Here is a 22,657-nt window from a genome sequence, read left to right as displayed (position 1 = left end):
TCCATTAAGGCAGTGGGGGTGGGAGGCACTATTGGCAGTTTAGGGAAGAATTATGTTGTACAGAACTGTCCTGTGCATTATAGGGTGTTTACATCCTTGACCCCGCTCACTAAATGCAAGTAGCACTTTCCAATCACTGAAACAAAAGTGTCCCCAGGCTGTCCCTAGGGAAGCCATTACTGTCTCCAGTTAGGAGGTCTGTAAGCCTGGGCTGTAATAACAGGAAGAACAGGGTTTGAGGTTTGAACATAGCTGTGAGGCTGCACCACTGAGAAGGAATGACTGAGTTACCAAAGATCCATCATTCCAAAGACAAATACCAAATGATTTCACTCATTGTGGACTATAACAATAAAGTAAAACTGAAGGAACAAAACAACAGCAGACTCACAGAGAAGGGACTAGGGGTTACCAAAGGAAAGGGGGTGGAAGGGAGGGAGAGGGGGATTGAGGGGCACTATAATTGCAATCACAATATAGATAGGTCACAGGGAAGCCAGCACAGCATGGAGAAGACAAGTAGTGACTCTGGGGCATCTTACTACGCTGACGGACAGTGACTGCAATGGGGTGAGGGGAGGACTTGATAATATGGGTAAATGTTGAAATCACAATGTTGTTCATGTGAAACATTCATAAGATTGTATATCAATGATACTTTATTTAAAAACAAATAAATCAAAACTGAAGGCAAAATAAAGACCTTTACAGGCATGAAAAAAAAAAAAAGATCCATCATTCTGTCCCCACATAGGTGCATCAGGAAGAGATGCAACTAGCTTTATTTGCTGGCAGAGGATTCCAAGGTATCTGCAAGGCCCTAACAGACACATGATTAGTGAGATGGCTTTGTGGTTGGTAGTAAAGCAAATTTTAAAAGGAAATCAAAGACTGAAATGAACTGGAAGCAGTATTCAAAAGAACTGATGTAATAAATAACTCAATTCAGTTGTTATTGCTCTACTGGAAAAGGGAAGGAGGGTTTCTTTGAAGATGAGTTGTAGTCTGCTTGATATTTACATGAAAAATAGAGGAGACAGGCTAGTTTTTTAGGTCCTTTTGTGGACACTGAGTTTCAAGAGTTAAATATAAAAATGAAATTCTGTGGTAACAACTGTAGTAATTTCAGAGTAGTGTGTCTTAGTCTACTATGGCTGCCATAACAAAATACCATTAACTGGATGGCTTAAACAGCTGAAATCCATTTTCCCACATGTATGAAAGCTGGAAGTCCAAGATCAGAGTGCCTGCCGGTGGTTAAGTTCCGAGGAGAGCTTCCTGGCTCAGAGGGGGCCGCCTTCCCATATTGTCCTCACACGGCCAATTCCTTGGCTCCTGCACATGGAGGGAGAGGAAAGAGAGAGAGAGAAAGATCTCTTTCTCTTCTTAGAAGGCCACCAGTCCTCTTAGATTAGGGCCTCACCCTTATGACCTCACTTAACCTTAATAACCTCCTAAAAGACCCATTTTCAAATAAAGTCCTATTAGGGATTGGGGCTTCCAAACTTGAATTTTGGAGGAACACAATTCACAATTCAGTCCACAGCACAATGATAGGCATAAATGATATTTCAAAACATGTTTAGGAAACTATAATGTGATTGAAAACAGCTGTGGTCTCTTGGTGACAGTCACAGGTCCTGCTGCTAATAGGTTTGTTGCTCACAGTTATCATGGAAGGAAATGCTTCATTTCAGGTAGAGGTTAGTGAAAACAAAGACAGGATTTTTTTTCCCATCCAAGCTCACAACCACCCTGAACTTCTCTGCTGTTTTAGATCAAGAACCCCTGACACATGCAATAAGATGTCCTTGTTTTGAGCAAACAAGTGGCATAACCCCAGGATGGAGGGGACAGATTCTGAAATCAGCTGACCCTGCCCATTGCCAGTTACCCAGGAGCAGTGAATGTATGGAATTGAAGTGAGACATCTGCTCTTGGCTTCCTGTCTCATATTTTGGGATGTGTGTTCTAGTATTGGAATGTGTTTTGTCTTGCAGACACCAGTAACCTAAATACTGAACAAAATGATTCCTGGACCTCTGAGAACTTCTGGCTTGACCCTTCCATGAAGGGCCACCCAGAGACCAAGACAGAGGATGACGGACTTCGGAAATCCCTGGATAGATTCTATGAAATGTATGGCCACCCACAGCCAGCCTCTGGAAATCCACTCTGTGCATCTGTCTGCCAGTGCCTATCTCAGAAAATCAATGAACTAGAGGGCCAGGAGAGCCAGAAGTATGCCCTCCGCAGTTTTCAAATGGCCCGAGTCCTCTTCAACCGAGATGGCTGTTCAGTCTTACAGAGGCATTCCAGGGATGCCCATTTCTACCCACCAGAAGAAGGAAGTGTGTCTCTGGATGATGAAAAGCCAACCCCAGGACTTTCAAAAGATGTTATTCATTTCCTCTTGCAACAGAATGTGATGAAAGACCTATAATTGGTGCCTGGTGGTGACATCAGGCAACATGGAGGATAGCCCTGTGGCCACTGCTGTTAGCGCACCGCCCAGGTCCCCTTGGGTCTCTCTTGCCGGCTCTGTGGTACTGGAGCCAGTTCAGCCCACCTGGGGAGCCTGCACTGTCCGGACGTCTTACAGCTCCCGAGGCTACCACCTCCCATCCCATCCTACCATTCATTTTGACTTAAGGTCAGTGACTGACTGGCTTGGGAATCCAAAGCCCCAGCTTTCTTACCTCAAGACAGGGCGTTCTGTAAGGCATAATTTACTGTGCAGCGCTCCCCTCCGGTCAGGCTAAGGCTGGGACTTCACACTCCATCACGCCTTGCTCACTCCTTCCCTTTCCCTGCGCTCCTTCTCCCATTCACTTACTGGGACTCCCAGGAGCCTTTCCTCAATGAATCTCTTGTCCCTGAATCCTTGACTCAGAGTCTGCTTCTGGGAGAACCCAACCTAAGAGAACAGGCATCCATTAGGTGAGTGTTCCGAACGGCACAAAGCCCTGTGTTCAATCAAGCATGAAAATCATACGAAATTGTAAAACCGAGACCACATGATTGAGAATGCGCATCCCAAAATGATAAAAAGATTTAAATGCAGTTCTGAAAAGCATATCATATCTTAATCATACCCTTGTCTTTCCAACGTTCTGACTTTCACTGTGGGGTGAGGAGGGAACATTTATACCATCTAAAAAACAGCTAAGATTTGCAAAAAAAAAAGTCTCTACCAGATTGCAAATGTGAAAGGTATAGAGAAAACAAATGTGCACCACCTAGCAATTGAGTGTAAGCTCAGTTATGATACCTTAGGCTGACCCAATGCTGCCTCGCCAATTCGTGGCAGAAGAGAAAAAGGAATCCTTTGCCCCAAGTCGCCTCCTTCCTTTCGCTGTTTTTGCCTGCTGCCTGCCTGCTGTCCCGTCCTTGCTTTGCCAGGTAGCGGCTGTAAATAGCCAGGGCAGGCTTGAGCTGGCAGGTGCTCTGCTCGGCAGCCACGTCCTGAACCCCAGTTTGAGAGTTGGTTGGGAGAATGACATCACCTGACACCACGCTCTCTGAAGCTGTTATTGGAGGCCTCACACGCATCCCTCCCTCAACAGTCCTTCAAACCAATTTCTTTGACAGGAAGGATTATAGCATTCTTTTGTAGGGAACAACAAGAGAAGCTGGCAACACTGGGCAATTCGATTTTGAGAAGCTGTAGGTGAAATATAATTGGCAGAATTGTCCATAAACTTTCTAGAAAGCTGGTTTTACAAATAGATGAGCCTAACGTCATACATGAAGTGTGAGGGTGCCCTCTCAGGCAGGGTTCCTGGGGACTCCTGGCTGGCGAGGAAAGCCTTTTCAAGGTCAGGAATTACATAATAAGGCTTCCAGTTCTGGGAAAATCAGAGGTAAGAAATAGCATTGCACATTGAAGCACAGAGCTGTGTGGAGACCTAACTGGTAGGAAATAGAAAATGAATAGGTCTTTGAGAGATACTTGAGGAAACTAGATTCTAGATTTTTCTCCAACAAGCAATCATCTGCTTCTTTCTCCATGGGCTTCTCTTATTCAACTGGCCCCCAAGTAATCGTGAAAACAGTGGGTCTTATAATTGAAAATTTAGATTGAATTTTAAGGGCACTAGTTTTATTGGTTTTTAATGTGAAGCAAATTAATAGACACCATGAAGAATGAGGTAGGTTTTAATAGTATTCAGTCGCTGAAAGATTGGAAATTGGTTTCCATGGCTACCAACAGAAGGAAGCTGGATTAATTTACGCCGTTTGTAAAGGACAAAAGATACAAGCTACTTGAATCTCCCTGCAAAGCAGCAGCTTTTATTTGGCAGTGAGATTGTAGTATCATTAATTTTGTGGCCTTTATTAATATCAGTTCTGGGGGTGCTCAGCAAGAGGTAGACTCTGAAACCACAGAATTTAGAAGTCTAAAAGCCAGAATCATGCAGGGTAAAAAAAGAGTGTGATGTGTGCTTGTTTGTATCTGAGTAAGTGCTTGTGACAGGTCAGTGCAAGATATTTGATTCCCTGCAATCTCACTCCTTAATTTGATCTTCATAAGGTTAGGATGGCATTTTCCATTTTTCTCTGTTTACCTTTAATAAAGACTAAGAGATAACAATATTGAGGCTCTGGCCTTTGACATTATGGTCTAATTCTGCCCTACAGAACCCTTCACCAACATCTTATCATCCCGTGAAAGTTCTGACTGGCCTATGATATTGGCTGTGCCCTTTTCAGAGGTCTCTGTGAGGATGGATATGCTTGCAGGACTGTCAGAACACTAAAGAGAGCTGCTACCAGTATTTTAAGTTTGTGTGAGTGTTATTCACTTCCTTAGTTTACTTCTTTGTATGACCTCTGTCAGGGCACATGTAATGACCAGAAGGTAACACAAAGTAATACAGCCATATTTTCTAAAGGTTTCTTTTAAAACCTCCACACAGAAAAAATGTTTACAAGTGAACGTCTTAATGATTTTCAGAAATAGAACCCACCTATGCGACCAGAATTCAACTCAAGCAACAGACACTACCAGCCAGCCTAGGCAGCCCCCTTCTGAGGGGAGATTTTCATCGGCTAGTACACAAAATAATTTTAGGCACTACATGGACAGATGATGTTTATTTTCATTGTTATCTATGCAGTTGAATGTGTTAGAAAAATATATAACTACTACATCTAATCCGTGCTTTTACAGGTATTACATAGGTTTTTACAATTTAAAAATGAATTTGAGGAAATATTAAATTAATAATAGCACAGGCCATACATAGATATGCCAAAAATTTTTTAAGTGGTACACCAGAAAATGCAGAATCTGGAATACAGTGAGATGGATGTTCTGTCATCCCTTGTGGTCTCCCAGCATCTCTCCCCCAAATACTGCGAGAGACTCCCACCACATTGATTCACATCTGCCTTTGCCTCTCTTTACCCTGCAGCTATAGTGCAAATCCTTTTAAAAAGCAGAGCATATGTGAATAGCCAGCAAATTAAAGAGAAAGGACTAGTTGTCAAATAAGAAAACATTTTTGACTCTGTAGTAATTAAAGCAACAAAACAGAAGTAGGCAAATTGATGTGAATGAGTTCAGTCCATAATTAGATATAAATGCACATGGAAAATGAGTAATGAAGGTAGTATTTCAAATCTATAAGGAAATGTGCAATTTACAGCAAATGTTCTTAGAGTAATTGGCACCTCACACTGGGAAAGGAGAGAAAAAGAGACTAGTCTTTTTTATAGTATCATTGATAGACAGTCTTACGAAGGTTTCACATGAACAACATTGTGGTTACAACATTCACCCATATTATCAAGTCCTCACCCTCCTCATTGCAGTCACTAAAGAGACTAGATTCTTCACCTCATTCCTTATATCAATATTAATTCTAGATGGATTAAAGAGTTTGAAGTAAAAAAAATCATAAAAATGCTAGAATAAAAAATTAGTGCTATAGACACATAGGTAGAGATAGTGAGGTATCTTGGATTAGGGGAGATCTTTCTAAGTAGGACACAAGACCTAAAAATGGTAAAAGAAAAATTCGATAAAATTGAGAGAAAGAAAGAGAAAAAGATAAAGAAAAAGAAAGAGAAATAAGGAAAGAAGAGGAAAGAAAGAAGAAAAAAGAAGGAGAGAGGAAGGGAGGAAGGCAGGCTGGAAGGCAGGAAGGAAAGAAGGGCCTGCTCTCTCTGGCCGAAGGACCAGGAAAGATGAAGTCTGGCAGAGCTTAGTGGGAAGACTCATACGCAGTGACGGCACCAGGCCCAACCTGCTCCCAGCAGCAGCAAGAAGTAATAGTGAGTTTTCAGTCCATTTCCCACCCCACAGTCACAGACAGCAGAAGATCTGCCCATAGCAGTGTTAACAGTGACATGCAGGTGAGCCAACCTACCCAACACCCCCCCCACCAACAATCTGCCCACATCAGTGATAACAGAGAAACCCAGGAGCCATGCTCATGCACTGGGCCATTCCAAGGGACAGAAAGCAGCCCCCTCCACCCTCAGTGGTAGTGCCAGAGGGCCTGGTGTCTCCCCAACCTCTATGCAGTGGCAGAAGGTGACCCAGGGCCTCCCCCTACAGCTTCCTAATGGCACCAGGCAGCCCAGGGAAGCACCTTCACCCAGACAGGCATCACATGTGGGATTCCAGCGGGAGTTTGAGCAGAGCCAGGACAAAGTCGACTCAAACAGCATTGCAAGGTCTCAGGAAACTGAACTGTCATTGCAACTATGGCCTATAAAAGTAAACTTTAAAAACAACAACAGAAACCCTAAATTGGTGGCTGCCTACTAAAATAGAAGATTTATATAAGATCTGGGATCTCCTAACATAATATACAAAATGTCCAGGACACAACAAAACCCCCCAAGGTCCTTAACACCAACAGGGGGATGCAAGAACCCAGGTCCACGCCATTCCACCCTAGGTGGTCTGCCCTCTCCTCAGTCCGTGGACTTTACACCCAAGGTCTTTGGCCTCCAAACATCTCATCCCTTCTCCAGCCCACATGGCTCTACCAACTACTCATTTATGCTTTAATCCTACACAGCAGGACCATCCTCTAACTATGAACATGTGTACATCTTCCTTCCCCAAACAGATGGAAAGTTCTTGAAGGCCAGAGAGCTTACCTTAGCCAGGCTAGGCACAGATCAGCACTGGGTAAAGACTGACCATGACACGAACTGGTTCTCTAGCTATGCCTTTCATTCAGCTGCCTGGTGTAGTCAGCTTGACAACTTCTTTCTCTTTTCCTACAACTGCACCATGTAATCTTAAACCAGGAGCAAGGGGCAGTGGGGCTTGGAGATAGCTTTGCACCTTCTGAGAGACAGCATGGCAGAAGGAAGTGTCCAAATGCGGATTTCAGAGGGAACAATGCTGCCATTAACAAGCAGGCTGTCCAGGGAGGCTAGAACTACTCCTCCAGGCCCCATTTCCATCTGCAAAACAAGAATATTAGCAAAGCTCCAAGTCCCCCTCAGACTAAAATGTTCTGTGACAAATCTCCATGAGGGTGGATTCAGGAAACTAATTTTCAAATTGATTGAGTGGTGTGGCATTATTGCTTGGAGAATTAAGCTACTGTTCATAACAAATTCATTTCCTGAGTTTAGCCTAGCAGCTAGTGTTTATTAAGCATCATTTACCCTGCAGTGCCCTAGGTTGAGTGCTGTGGAGACACAGAAGTGGTATCTTGCAGGATCCTTGGCCTCCAGTTTATTATATAATCAGAATTTGCTGTATAATAAAAGCTCACCAAGCTTATGATCCAGCAAATTACTTTTTCTGTTTACTTTAGACTTCTATAAAATAAAGTTTTACTTGGGCCATTACATATAATCCCATGTGACATAACAAATTTCTCTTTGTAATTTCTGTATTATTTTCTAGGCATTTATATATATAATACAATATAGATTTATTATTTTTTCTTTGTTATCATTAATATACAATTACATGAGCAACATTGTGGTTACTAGATTTCCCCCATTATCAAGCCCCCACCACATACTGCATTATAGTCACTGTCCATCAGCGTAGTAAGATGCTATAGAGTCACTAACTACTTGTCTTCTCTGTGCTATACAGCCTTCCCTGTGCCCCCACCCTACATTATCAATATAGATTTATATTTAGATAAGATAAATGCATTGAAAATGTTTATGTATTTAAAATTTCTACATGGATGAGCTGGGTTGGTTTGTTTTTTTAATGTTTTAGTAAATAAGATGATTATATTTCCAAACTTTAACAAAGGTAGAGAGAATTCTTTTCCCCCATTATCAAGCCCCCACCACATATTGCTATGCGTCCAGTACCCAGCTTCAACAGTACCCGACTTTGTATGTGTGTGCTAAAGCATTGTTTCCTAAGCTGTCAGTGGTGAAGGGCCCTTTCGGTTGATTCCCAGTCTTCAAGGACCAATGCCAGCCCACAGCTCATGCTCATGCCACACAGAACTCACCAGGCAAGTTGAGCAACACCCAGACTGGGCTGTATCCTGGTCAGTGAGACAAGTCCTCTTCACTGCTCAGGTCTCATGCCATTGTGAAGTGCTATGACAGTTTCTGAAACACGTACTGTCAATATCTGCACTTATCACAGACCAAAGGAAAACCACTTTGCTAACAGGCACTAAGCCACAGACCATACTTTGAATAGTACTGTGCTAGAGTGTCTTAGAGCAGATCCAAAGCATTCTTTTATTTGACCCATGGGTAAAATGAATTCAGCACGTATCTCTAATGGATAAGGACTTGAAAAAAATAAAAAAACACTACCCCAAAGATAATTATCAATGATTCCTTAACATCATCAAATACTCAGTCTTTGTTCATTTTTCCCTGACTGTCTAAAAAATGCCTTCTTACAGTTGTTTTGTTTGAATCAGGATTTAAACAAGGATCTACAGCTGCATTTGGTTGATGCACCCCTTAAGCCTCTTTTGATCTATAATAGTCTCCCTCTCCTTTAAAAATTGTTTTGAACCACTCCCAAAATAGATAGGTTCACCATTAATTATCAAAGTTTTCCTGACCTGTTCCAAGTGGGTTTTTCCTGCATTTGATATAGGATGACCATGGGAAGGGCTTGGAAATAAAATGAGCTCTCCTCTGCCTGCAAAAACCATGTTCCATGCATGTTATGACCACATTTCCTCCTCCCCAGACTTGTTTCCATGGCCTCAAAATTACTTAGATTATTGAGTATGTAACAATGCCAATCACACTCACTGTCTTATCAACTGATTCTGTTTGTCTCCAAGGAACCATTCATAGAGCAGACACCTGTGAACACTGTTAAATGAACCATGGGTTTTTCTTGGCCCTGGCATGCCCCGAACAGGGCTTACCAGACACAGTCACCTCTTAGGGGACCTATGCACATGTATAGTGACTTGAGACACTCTATGATTATTTGATTTGGATCAGGTCCATCTGTGGGCTTCACACAATGACATCTTTTTCCAAAAGCCCTGTCCCCTACCAAAAAGGACACAGAAACTCAAGTAGCTCTCAGTCTTCACTGGCCAACACTTCATGCAGAATCACAGACTTTAGAACAGGAAAGGAAACTTAGCAATCATGCAGTCAAGCTCTCTGCAGGCAAGGAGATAAAGAACCCTCTGTCTAGTTGTCTGGTTATCTAGATACCTTCTGGGCAAGAGTCCAGTCTCTGACCTCCAAGAGAGACTCTGTATACCGGGGATATCGCTTTCTGTGCCAGTCAGAGTTCTGGAGTGCACACAACAGAAGTGGACTCTTGCTGACTTTAGTAGAAGGCTAATGAGTGGCTCACAGAATCTATCAGAAGGCTAGATAGTCAGATTTTGAAACCAGGCAGTATCTGAAGGAGGTTGGGCAACATGGACACAGCTGAGATCATGTTGTAGGGACAGTTTGGTTAGAATGTCCCTAACTCTGGCCCTGCTGCCACTCTGGCTGTTGAACATCCCCATAACAGAGGTCAGGAGCTCAAGTGCCGCTGCTGCTAGGGAGTTTTAAACTGTCATTGAGTAAATTAGAAGTCCTAGGCGAGAACATCTCATTTGCTGAGGTTGGAACATGTGACTCTCCTCTAGCAGCCAGGGGTCAGAGAAAGGACCATCTGACTTGGCTTCCTACTAGTAGGAGGTGAGTCCTGCTTCCCACCATGACCCGCCTCACAGAGGGACGGGTGTTAGGATGCTAAACATCCCCCTATAATGGCAAATGACCAATCCATCTCTCCACGTGAACTTCTATTGTTAGCACATAGATGTAGATAATAGTAATTATTTTATTTCTGCAAAACATGGAAGTATTTAATACCACCCACAAAAATGGTTTACAGCCTCAGACAAACAGCAGTACCGAAAGCTTGTACAGCTTTAACCTCATTGTGTTGAGCTTGTACAGCTTTAACCTCATTGTGTTGAGCTTGCACAGCTTTAACCTCATTGAAGGGGAAACCGTTTCTTCTGTGTCTTGGTGATCCAGTGATTGCCTCCTGGCCTACTTTCTGGAGGAAAACTAAACATCAATCTGTCGCCCTGACTTTCACTTCAGATGCTCAGGGTGAGCTCAGTGGCTTCCAGGGGCACTAAAACTTCTCTCCTAGCATTCCATTAATGATTAGACTTGCACTTGAAATTATTCCATGCTGCTATGTATCCAATTGGTAGAGAGATGAGCTGGAACACAGATCTGTAGAGACACAGCCAGGATTCTGCCCCTAGCCTCTCCATGTATTTCTGATGGCTCTCAGTTTCCATAATGGGAGGTGGTGTTATGTGGTTAGATAATAAGAAACCAGAACTGACACTGTGACAGCTGTCCCCAAAGGCATAGAATTTCTTTGTAACCAGGAAAAGATGCCCTTGAGTTCTCTGGGCTGAGGTAAGAATGTTTGGCATTTCTTTCTCTGCTCTCTGATTGCCTTAGCAGATTACGAGATGGAAAATAATAAGCCAGAGAGATCCTCAAAGCATTTGTCGATGGTTTGTGTGTCTTCATTTAGGTTTTCTCAGAAACAGACTCTAAGGCACAAATTCAAGTGCAAGGGGTATATTAGAGTAAGGAATTGGGAACTGAAATGGGGAGGAAAAGAAGCCAAGAAGGTGCATTATCAAGCAAGTTGCCATTGTGAACAGCTAAAACTCACCCTACTGGGAACTCTGGGGCCAGGGCAGAGTGTAAGCCTCAGTGCCATCCTGCACAAAGGGTGAGGGAGCTGGGGTATGTAAGCACCAATTCCCACCAGTCTTTGACTGAAGACCACAGCTGGGAGGGCAGCAATTCCCCAGCACTTCCAGCCTGCTGTGTGTGGACCCTGGCCTCAGACAAAGCCCTCAGGTAACGAGTAGGTGCGGGCAGCTGGAAGCCAAGCTGGTTTGCAGAGAACCAAGGCCCAAGGTGATATAGGAAGGGCACCTGCTACACTGTGTTCTCTTATCCTCCAGACTTGTGCACAGATTTTCCGTTCCCCACCCATCCAAAGCCCAGAGTAAATGTTCCTAGAATCAAACAGGAGGTGCACCTCCTCTGCCACCCCAAACCACTATCTAACTGGTACAGATTGCTTATTTCACTCTTTACTGTTCAGGAGCTCTCTGCCCACGTTACAGGGTCACTGCAATCTAGTGCTCTTTCATCCCTGCTTGGTAACGTGCAGCCACTCCGAATCTCACCGCAGCCCTGGAAGTACTGAATGAATCTCACTGACTGGCTCCCACTTCCTTCCATTCAACAACCGTCCTGTTGAATATTTGGGAATGTCACAGTCTACAGATAACGCACTTTCTCCAGGTCCTCATCAGCTTTGATGTTTGGAGAGATTTACAATGTACTAAACATGGTAAGTTTTGGGTGTGTAAGAACTACGACCCTGAATAGGTATAATACTTCTCATCTCTGGGGAAAGAGGTCAGGTTCCTTCAAGACTATGGATGGCATGTACCTAAACTGCCTGTCAGCTGTGGTCAGCCAGCTGTGAGGTGGCAACTTGGCAACATCTGTGAGAAAGGGTAGGACCTTGGTGAAAGCAGAAACACTTACTCAGTTGTCGTCTGATATATAAAATCCTACAGACTTACTGAATGAGTTGAAAGACCACCTAAGACTTGCCCTGCCATCTAATTAATATTAATAAAGGAATATCTGGAAATCTGATGCTTTTCTTGTTTTCATCACTTACTTTAAAAAAGTTTTTTCAACCTGAGTATCAGCCTTTAGCAGGGACTGGAGATCCCAGAATCAGTTGGCTTTACCAGAAAAGACCTTAATAAATCACCTGGGCAATTCTTCTGCCTTCAGGCAACACCACGCTTAAAGCATTCCTGACAGGACACTGTTTACCTATGGCCTGAAAACTCTCCCAAAAGAGAGGTAAGAAAAATGCCACAGCCTGTTTATTCTCAGTGTCTCTCCTTAATAAACTCTGGGCTTATCCTTGCTTGAATTTCAGCTTTAAGTTTTTAACAGATTGTGCATTATGACCTCTGAAATTTCAAAGATTTATTCTGCAGAATGTCTCAAGTGACCTATTACTATCATAAGCAAGATGATAGTATGCAATTATATGAAGTTAAAGTAGTATTGGGGGTAATTTAGTCTTCTAGGGAATTAGTTAAGATCATATGTAGGACTTGCTTTAAAATGCAACAATTAAGATGGAGTGATGAATGGATAGATGGTGGATAGGTGGATAGACATGAGGTAAACAAGTACAGTAAATGTTAATGGTAATGTCCAAGTGGTGGGTTTGAAGGTCTTATTTGTTGATTTTTATCAAATTTTCTGTATGTTGGATATTTTTCGTAGTAAAATATTGGGAAAATATATGCAAGATATGTTTTAAATATTTAAATGTATACCCACAGACATTTTTTTTGTAACTTGGAGTTTAAATTACCACAAACTTTCCTGAAGACCATCTCTTTTCCTCCTAGAACACATACTTGAATGTGAAGGATAACTTTATTGGCTCTTAAGTGGTAGAACTAATTAAACAATTAATAGGTCATTAGTGAGTACCTCCTAATTGCTCTGGGAGATATGGTCACCACCTTCAAAGAACTTAATTCATGTTGGGAAAATTCTTTCTATATTGATTCATCTAGATTTCAAACTTGTCTTCTATACCTAATCTATGTCATCAGCACCTACGTTTTCTTGCCCAGATCATAAAACTTACATTTCTACCACCAACATTATCTATATCAAATTTCATCTACATCTAAGTTTAGAGCGATATAATTTGTATCTACTCTTAGACCACCTTCTATATCTGTATTTACATACACTCTACCGGCATCTGTGTTTACATCTGTATCAGTATGTCCCTCAACATTTACAGCTACATTGTCTACTTCAGTGGTCCTCAACTAGGCCAGCTTTTTACCCAAGGGTATTTGGCAACATCCAGAAACACTTCTGACTGTTGCAGCTCTGATTGGGGAAGGGAGGGCCCCTGGAATCTTGTGAGTAGAGGCCACAGGTGCTGTGTAACATCCTATAATACCCAGGGCAGCCCCTGATAACAAAGAGCTATTCAGCCCAAAATGTCAATAGTGCTGAGGTTGAGAAATCCTAATCTACATCATGCCCATCAACTACATCCATGTTTACAGCTATGCCAATCACACGTGCATCCATGTTGACATCTACTCTATCTGCGCCTGTGTTTATGTCTACATCATGTATATCTGCATTGACATCTATGTCATTGAAGCTACATTGACAACCTCTATAATTTCTACATCAACTACATCATCTATTTTAACATCTGCATCTATGTGATTTACTTCTTTCACATCCACATCTACCTATATATCTAATTAGCAGCTGTGGGTAAAATTGTAATATTTCCAGAATATCTCACCTGGCTTTTGTACATCTGCATATCAATAGGCGTTCAGAGGTGGAAAGAAGTTTGACTTTAGTGCATTTGCATATCCGCAGGTGTTGAGAGAAGTTCTTCTTCATATCAGTGGGCAATTACCTGGGCAACAGGGGGCTTATCTGTACCCGAGAGGTGAGGGGGAGGGCCGGTTTTGCTTCTTCAGGAGCAGAGGAGAGAGACAGTCCTGGACTGCAGTTTGTAAGCAATAAACGGGTTTTAAAGTTTATTTCTCCCTTTGACTGATTTTGGTTTTTAGAAGTATTTTGCCCTGGAACTTCCTCTCCCCAGACCTACAGCAGCCCATAGGATATTTATGTCAGAATGAGCAGCCCATTAAATCTAATATTACAATTTAATTTTAATTCTCCCCTCCTCTGGCCAGATATGAAAAAATGTGAGTGGAATGGAAGGCAACCATTGTCAATCACACTCCCTAAAGTCTAAGGAAGCATGAACTCTTAGCTGGCTTTGTCCTGGCTTCAAAGGATAACTGTGATTCCTGCTAATAGAAGCCAAAGAAGCTTCCATTTTGACTTGGGTTGAAGTGAGAAGTGAAGCATCTGCCTGATAAATTTTATTCATGCTCTCTCTTTGCTTGCCAGCCCCCCGAGCACCAGAAAGCATCTGATGCAGACACAGTTGTCTCTGACATGGTGATAAGGAGTAATTTCTTCTCAAAAGAACAATCACTGCATTTTGAGAACTTGATTATGATTTGATCATATCTTGTTCCACCTGAACGTGTCTGGGCTGGAAAACATGCAGTTGGCACATGGGAAGCCAGAGATCCTGCTATTTTACCCTGGGTACTTTGGGCCTGAGAGTAGTTAAAAGACCTCTGATTCCATAACCAAACAGCATCCCAGGTCACCACATTCACTTAAGCCTCCTTAGGCATATGAGCTGGCTTGTCAGCCAAGACAAAAGTGAAATGATGTTTCTAGATTAAACAGAGAACATGGGAGATAAGACAAATAAGAGCAAATCCCTGTGGCTTCTTTCACCTGTGACATTTACTAAGTAACTTTGCTTCCCTGTGGAAACCTGTACCTTCTGGAGACCAGTATTTTTCTTCCAGGACCAAAATTGGCCCTAGGCAAAGTTTCAGAACAAGCTCTTACTCACCTTTTTCTATCCTCCCTCATTGTTGTGTTTAAATTATTTTTTTAAAAATTAATCTCTCAGATTTGGAAGGGAGAAATCAGAAATTCTTTACTCATTATTATGGATTTATTAAAATACACAACTTAGTATTTACAAAAGACTGTAGCCTATACCAAATATCCAAACATTGTAAAATGCCAGTGAACATAACTGAGTAATTCCTTAATAACCTAACACTTGAATCTAACTCAGCAAGGTAAACAGCATTATGTGACATTGTTTGATGTGATCTTCCCTTGTAACTCTGTGGAATCATTTTTATTTTTAAGTCAAAGCTTGTCTTATGTGTACAAATGTGTAAAATGTTGTGTGACTATTACCTGATATTCTAGTTGCTAGATCTTTATTCCTTTAACTTCAGACTGTGATGCCAAATAAAAGGAACAATTTGAGGTGTGGGGGGTGGGAAAGGATTCTGACCAATATAAACATCAGCTGCTTGGATCTCTTCTGAGTGTGATGGTGGTTTCTCTCCACATTAAGGATGTCGGTTGCCTTATCGCGTTTTTCTTAGCATGTCTGTGATGATTTAAACATCTGCATCTTTGTACCAGATCACAGTAATTTTTGCAATGCAAAAGGTGTTGAACTCTTCTCAGGTCCTCAAATTTCCTCGTCTTGCTTCCTTGATGTAGGTATTAAGGGCTTTACTATCTTATCACTGTCTCCATCATTTGAAATTGATGAGATGGGTTTTGCCTACCTTGAAAAGAACATCAGAGAAGCACAATGTCAGGAAAGTGAGCGTTAAAGACCAGGCAAGCTTGTTTGAAGTCTCAATCCTTTCATTAATAGCTGTGTGACTTTAAGCAAGTCAATTAACTTCTCTGAAAGTCAGTGTTCCTATCTTCAAAATGAGGATCATGAACTGATAATGAACCCTACCTCATAGGACCGTTTGAAGGTTTAACAGAAATGATGTTTACAACACAGAAAGCCCCTCGCAGGAATGGATGAGGTGGATCAAGACTCTCAGTAAGTGACCAACAGTCTTATTTTCCCCTCTCCGTCAGCCCGTACACTTCCCCACCTCACTGTCTTAATTCATGCACTTCAGCACTAGTTCCCTAGTGCTATGGTGGCTTAAAACAACAGACATCTATTCTCTCACAGTTCTGGAACTAGAAATCCAAAATCAGGGTGTCAGTAAGGCCATGCTCCCTCTGAATCCTGTAGGGAAGAATCCTTCCTCGCCTCTTCCAACTTTCAGGTGGTGGACAGCAGTCCTTTGTGTTCTTGGCTTATGGCTGCACCACTTTAATCTCTGCGGCCATCTTCACATGGCCTTCTTCCCTGGGTCTCCTCTGAGTCTGTATCCAAATCTTCCCTTCCTTTCTCTTCTACAGACATCACTCATTGGATTTAGGGTCCACCCTAGCCCAATATGACCTTACCTTCAGTTAACTGCAGATTACATCTGCAAAGACCCTATTTCCAAAATAAGGTTACATTTTGAGGTTCGTGAATTTAGATGGGGACATTGTTTTACCTATAATGTCCCATACATTCACTTTGGCACATCCAAATTTCAGCCACTGTGAAATGGAAGCCTACCTCATGTTCCATCATCTGTGTTGTCCCTGACTGTGACAGTCACTAATACCACCCAGTCATATGAACTGATAGGAGCTGATGGTGACCTTAGCAGTGGTGATAGAAGTTAGAGTTGGATATCAGCAGGTAGATTCTGGACATATTTTAAAGTTTAAGTCTCTAGGATTTCCTACAAGATTAACTTCTGGATGTGAGAGAATAGAGGAGTTAAGGATGGCTTCAAGATTTGTGAATAAGCACCTGAAAGTATAGAGACACCATTTACTGGGATGAGATCCCGAAGTCTTAATCATACATTATATAATCTTGGGTGACAGCAGAGGTGGCTGAGAATAGGTCAGAGATGAGTCAGAAATCAGACTAAGTACAAGAAATGAGGCTCCAGATTAGGCCCAACCACCTAGAAATGCAGTTTGATGCTGTAATCTGTGAATTTCTCCTAACAGAAGTTAAGGCAGTCCTAAGACTCAGGCAAGGTTTGCCCATAGGCACAGGGTAAAGTGTGTTAATATGGGCAAATGAGAATGGCTTTGGCAGTCAAGTGACACTTCAAGATCAATACCTCCTTAACCCACTGAGATTGGGCCAAATGATGTCAGAGTACAGAGATAAAAAAAAAAAAAGACCTGCATCCTCCGACCAGGAGTTCTGGAAGGTTTTCCAACCCAACCACCCACTTTACAGTGGTCACAGAAATGTTTGCTTCAGCAGCACCCACCCCCACCCCAAGTTATCGTGGGAGTTGCTGTTTCCATGTGGAGCAAGAGCAGAGTTGGTCCATGGAGTGCGCCATGTCTCACAGGTCATGAGCTGAGGGATCCTGGGAAGAGTCTTAACTGAAGTGGGTCCCTGGGGAACCTCTGCACTGCGTTTGAATTCCACTCATGGACCCTCTCCCCTTGCATATCTTGAGGGACAAGTTGTTCTGAAATGGCCCCAAGGGTAATATTGGTTTGGAACCCCCCAGTGCTCATTAGTGCCTTGTTAAAGCATATTTTGTGCAATTATTCCTTCAGTATTAGATCTGGTGTGGTGGGATGTTAATCAGGTGCTTTGAGGACCGGCAGGTAATGGAAGCTGGATGATTCAGATGCTTACTCTAGAGAAGAATGACAAGAAGACAGAGCTTTGTCCCTGAGTACTTAGTCCTCACCTCCCAAAGCTCTTGGTGTTTCCCCTTTGTCTGGAGAGATGAGGAGAAATGGAAAAGAAAGTATGCAAAGGGGAAGATTGAAGGTCCATTGGTTGACTTAGCATTTCAGTGTCTGCTCTGAGGCTTGCATTACCTTTTGTGTACCCTTTCCTCTCATATCACAAAGTGATAGCTTCCAGAAATACTACTGGTGGGTTTACTTAGAGAAAAGGGTATGACACTCTGCCTCTTATATACTTTCTCTCTCCACATCTCCACTGTCAAAACAGTCCGCAGAGTATCACAATAAAGCACTGAATTACTAGCAAACAAGCCATTGCTCTAACTTTTGAAGATGCTGTCTATCCATTTCATGGAGTCAGTGGGTGAATTCATGGATTGGGGGATACAGGTTCACTTTTCAGTGACTAAACTATTTTCCTTAATAAGGCAACTCCCATCCCTCCTGCTACCCTGCCCTTTTTTCAATCTCTCCTTCAGCTCTAGATTCAGTGAGGGTCTTTTGGGTGCCCCTTTACTTCCTTTCACACCTCTGAGATGGAAACTGGCCCATGTTCCAGGGTCTGATGAACTCTGGGGCTTTTGTCTGCAGGATCTGGGGCACTACTTTGCCCATACAGTCATATTCCTGCAAAGGTTCTCTCTCTTTTCCTAAGTTAACTATGAAGTCGGCCTGCGTTGTACTTCTGGTGGGGAAATACCAAATGCAGCAAGTCTTCCAATACTTATTTTCATACTTGATAGGGTATTAAGTCTTCCAAAAGAAAAAAAGATTGAGCTGAGACTGGTTTATCCATTGGTATTTTATAGTTTCAGGCAGTCCCACATTTATATGGCAGTATATTATTTCATGCTCTTTCTTAGCTTTGTGTGTGCATGTAAAAGAAAGGAAAGTTAGCTGGGTAGAGAGAGGAAGAGACAGAGTAATCCTTTAATAAAACTTATGAGAAGTGGTCCTATATTTATAAATATCTTTGTCACCCAGAGCAAAAATGTGGGCAATTACATCTTGAGATGTTTCAGACTATGCATATTTACTTAACAATAATGGCTACTTGAGAACCATTATGAATTATTAGGAAATAAAATATTCATAGGTGTAAAGCTGAAATTAGCCTACATGGAATTTTCCCAGAGTCTATATCTACAGAATACATTTTTGTTGAGGAGTGAACTGCCTGGGAATTGGTATGTTCTCATATTCACCATAAATAATTTAAAACTCAGCATCAGCACAAGGCTGCCTCCTCTCAGAGCAAAGAGGGCTTATTAAATCTTCTTGTTCTCTCAGAATCACAGAGGCAGAACCAACTTATATTTCATGACTCCTGAGGATGAGCACAGAGAGGAGGGCCAGAGAATTCAGCAGAGCACAAGGGGGAGACCTCTAAACCAGCAGAACAGGACTGCTTTTGATTTCCAGTATCAGCCACGTTAGTCTGAAGGTGATATAATTTTAAGCTTATGACCACCATATCTGGCTTGGTGCTGGAAATTCCACAATTTGAAATACGTATTTTGTAATGAGACCAGACTTCAGAAATCCCTACAAAGAGACGACTTTTAAAGGGAAAGAGGAGAAAGAGGCTGTGGACATCAAGGCATCAGAGACGAAGAGAAATTGCTACTAAGTGGAAAGAACCCAATAGTCAGGATGTGGGATCTGATCTCTGTTACCTGCTGCTTAGCACAAGTGCTGGAGGAAGCCAGGGCCATACCACCTGTGTGCTTCCACCAGGGACCGCACTCAAACTCAACAGTTACCCCTGGTTTCCCTCCCAGTTCTGGGCATGGAGGAACCCCAAAGTTTCTCTAATATTTTGCATTCATCCTAATCAGAGGCTGTCATTTTTCTCCTTCATTCTGAACCCATTTACTTCTATCTTTTGAGGATTCTTCATGATTCCTGAAGCAATCAGAGCATTCCCTCTTATACTGCAGAACTCATATGTATAAACAATGTGCAAGCATTTTTCCATCCTTTATTATACATATATTGTGTATTATACATACATCCTTTTGAACATGCTGAACTTGAAAGGTATGCTCAAGAAACAGCTTCAATCTTCTCTCCCAACTGCCTTCAAGCATGTTCTGTCAAACCTCCCTTCCTGATACTTGAACAGTATCTCAAGTAGAAATGACAGCTTTTCGTTAACTCTGGCCCATTACAACAGTCCAAACCTCTATTTTTCACCCAATTCAAAGCTCCTTCATCTCCCAGCTACTGCATGACCCAGAACAAGTCACGGTGAAGAGGGAAGGATTGACCCATTCTTTTGTTCCCTCATTTCTTTCCTTCCTATCCTCCCCTTACCTTCCCCTGGCTTCTTCTAGTTTGGAACAAGGTGGAGGATCAGAAAAGATGAGAAGGGATCAGAGATTGCCATTGCCAGTGTCCTCTGTACCACTCTCTTGGATATTCAATGCCATCCATCTCTAGAGGCTGCCTTGCCCTTTCACAGGGGATTTTTGTTGTTGCTGTTGTTGATTATTTGGAGTCCGCCAGGGCAGCCTCCTCACTCCATCAATCCCTGACAGGAGTGATACTCTCTGACCTCTCACAATGGCTGTCAGCTACCATCATCAGCTCCCCAAGGTTCCCTTGCTGCATCAAAGGGGGACCTTTTAGGAAGACTTGAGACCAGTAACATTCCATAGAGTGAACTTGACCCAGGGAAAAACTCTGGGCATGGAGACACTTGAGCCACTGTCCTTTGTCCCCAACTTGTCATTGCAGGATGCTCCAGCTGACCTCCTGCCCACCTCTACCTTCTTCACTTGATTCTCAAATTCTCAAATTAAATTGCCCTATGGCCTCCTTCCCTTATTACAGGGAATCCTTGGGTTTCTGCAGCTCAGCAAGCAATCAGTTAGGAAATGAAATGTCAGTCTCCCTTCCTACAGAAAACTCCACTTTTTATGAACTGTTCTCCTCGGGCTCCTCACTTGGCTGAGGAAGAAGCATCATGAAACAGTACAGGGCTCCCTACAACTTCCCTTCAAATAAATTATTTCCCCAACCAGTCTTCTTTATTTGGAAAAAAACCCTTAAAGTCAGAGGAGATTAATGCTTGTCCTATTGGCCACAAACACAGGAAATCCTGTAGATGTACACTTGCAGGGGAGCTGTTTCCATGATAGTGCCATTTTCCTGGCATGCCATGCTTTCTTGCCCTCCTCTGTGGAGTCTACCCTACCCCTCTCCCACCTTTACTCCCTAACTGGCTGGTGAACTCTGCCATTAATGTTGGGAATGACCGTGTTGGGTAAAATTGTAATATTTCCAGAATATCTCATCTGGCTTTAGTGCATTTGCAGATCAATAGGCATTCCTCAGGGGTGGAGTAAGTTCATCATATCAGTGGGTAATTACCTGGGCAACCCAGGGCTTATCTGAACCTGAGAGGTGAGGGAGAGGGTTGGTTTTGCTTCTGCTGGAGCAGGAAAGAGAGATGGCCCTGGACTGCAGTTTGTAAGTAATAAATGGATTTTAAACTTTATTTCTCCCTTTGACTGATTTCGGTTTTAGAGGTATTTTGTCCCAGAATTTACTCTCCCGGGAGTTACACCATGTAATTTACTGTAGCCAAAGGAATATGCATGTACTCCAGTGCTTGACACACAGTAAGCATGTATATATGCAAATGAAATGAAAAATGAGTTTTGAGAGAAAAATCTAAATATAGTACCTGTACTGCTAGGTGGTTTTGATCTATATGCCATCTATTTGCTTGCTTTATAATTCCTTCCTCTGTTCTATATCACAGGAAGGATGGCCCTTGAAAACTCTATTTCCCAGGCTTCATTTTCGGTCATTCCCAGGTATGACTGGGTTCAGCCATCAAGAGACACTGGCACTGAAAGAAAGGAGATTTATCCATATTCTGGAAGAGTCAAGAAACATACTCATGCACAGACTCTAGATTTTTTTTCATAGTAATACTTACTACGGAACAGGAGGTGGGAAAGGATGGTCACTTCAATAAAAAATTCCCAGAACAATTGGTGGTGATATGGTTTAAAAAAAAAATGACTATATCCCTGTTTCATACCATGTTTATTCTAAGCTCTGGTTCCTAAGGAAAACACTGGCTTTCCTCTGCCATCCTGCTTGGACAGAATTACTGAGAAATGGTCCTCTCAAAGCCCCCCAACCCCTCACTTTTTTTTTTTTTGTTATTGTTACATAGAGATCTAAATGTGAAAGGCAAAATGTAAAAGTTTGTAAAATAATGAGGGAAAAAGAAAGGTAAGTCCAAATATAGGAACTGGCTGTGTACCAATGGACAATAATGGAAAGATTTCTTAATGAGTAATAAACTCAGCCCCAGCCAAGTCTGAGAAGCCACAAGATGACATTAACATTTTTAACCCTCTGCTTTTCAAGGGACCAAGAAAAGAGGGAAATTGCTGGGAAACTGGAATGCAGATGCTCCTGGAAGGTGGTGATTTCAAAGCACTATTGACAGTCCATGCATTTAAAAGAGGGGTTGGCCAGGAATTCCACTTCTAGGAATTTACCCTAAGAATGCAGCACTCCAGTTTGAAAAAGACAGATGCACCCCTATGTTTATCGCTGCACTATTTACAATAGCCAAGATATGGAAGCAACCTAAATGTCCATCAGTAGATGAATGGATAAAGAAGATGTGGTACATATACACAATGGAATATTACTCAGCCATAAGAAGAAAACAAATCCTACCACTTGCAACAACATGGATGGAGCTAGAGGGTATTATGCTCAGCGAAATAAGCCAGGTGGAGAAATACAAGTACCAAATGATTTCACTCATATGTGGAGTATAAGAACAAGGGAAAACTGAAGGAACAAAACAGCAGCAGAATCACAGAACCCAAGAATGGACTAACAGTTAACAAAGGGAAAGGGACTGGGGAGGATGGGTGGGAAG

The 22,657-nt window shown here is 42.3% G+C and overlaps 1 protein-coding gene across 8 annotated transcripts in view; it reads left to right on the top strand.

Moving 5' to 3' along the window:
* Positions 1 to 22,657, top strand: part of SHLD1 (shieldin complex subunit 1) — a 95,413-nt gene extending 72,756 nt beyond the window's left edge. The window contains exons 3-4 of one of the 8 annotated variants that reach the window (XR_008997897.1): positions 2,001 to 11,824; positions 15,670 to 21,244. Coding sequence is in view for 3 of the 8 variants with exons in the window: in XM_036885124.2 (XP_036741019.2) it covers positions 2,001 to 2,443 (443 nt within the window). In the remaining 5 variants the exon portion in view is untranslated. The other 7 variants (XR_005024750.2, XR_005024749.2, XR_005024748.2 and 4 more) reach the window with 7 other exon arrangements.

This window comes from Manis pentadactyla, chromosome 5, assembly GCF_030020395.1.
Source record: "Manis pentadactyla isolate mManPen7 chromosome 5, mManPen7.hap1, whole genome shotgun sequence".
In the NCBI taxonomy this organism is placed as follows: domain Eukaryota; kingdom Metazoa; phylum Chordata; class Mammalia; order Pholidota; family Manidae; genus Manis; species Manis pentadactyla.
The sequence above is the reverse complement of the archived record's forward strand: the minus strand, read 5'-3'. Positions and strand labels throughout refer to the sequence as shown.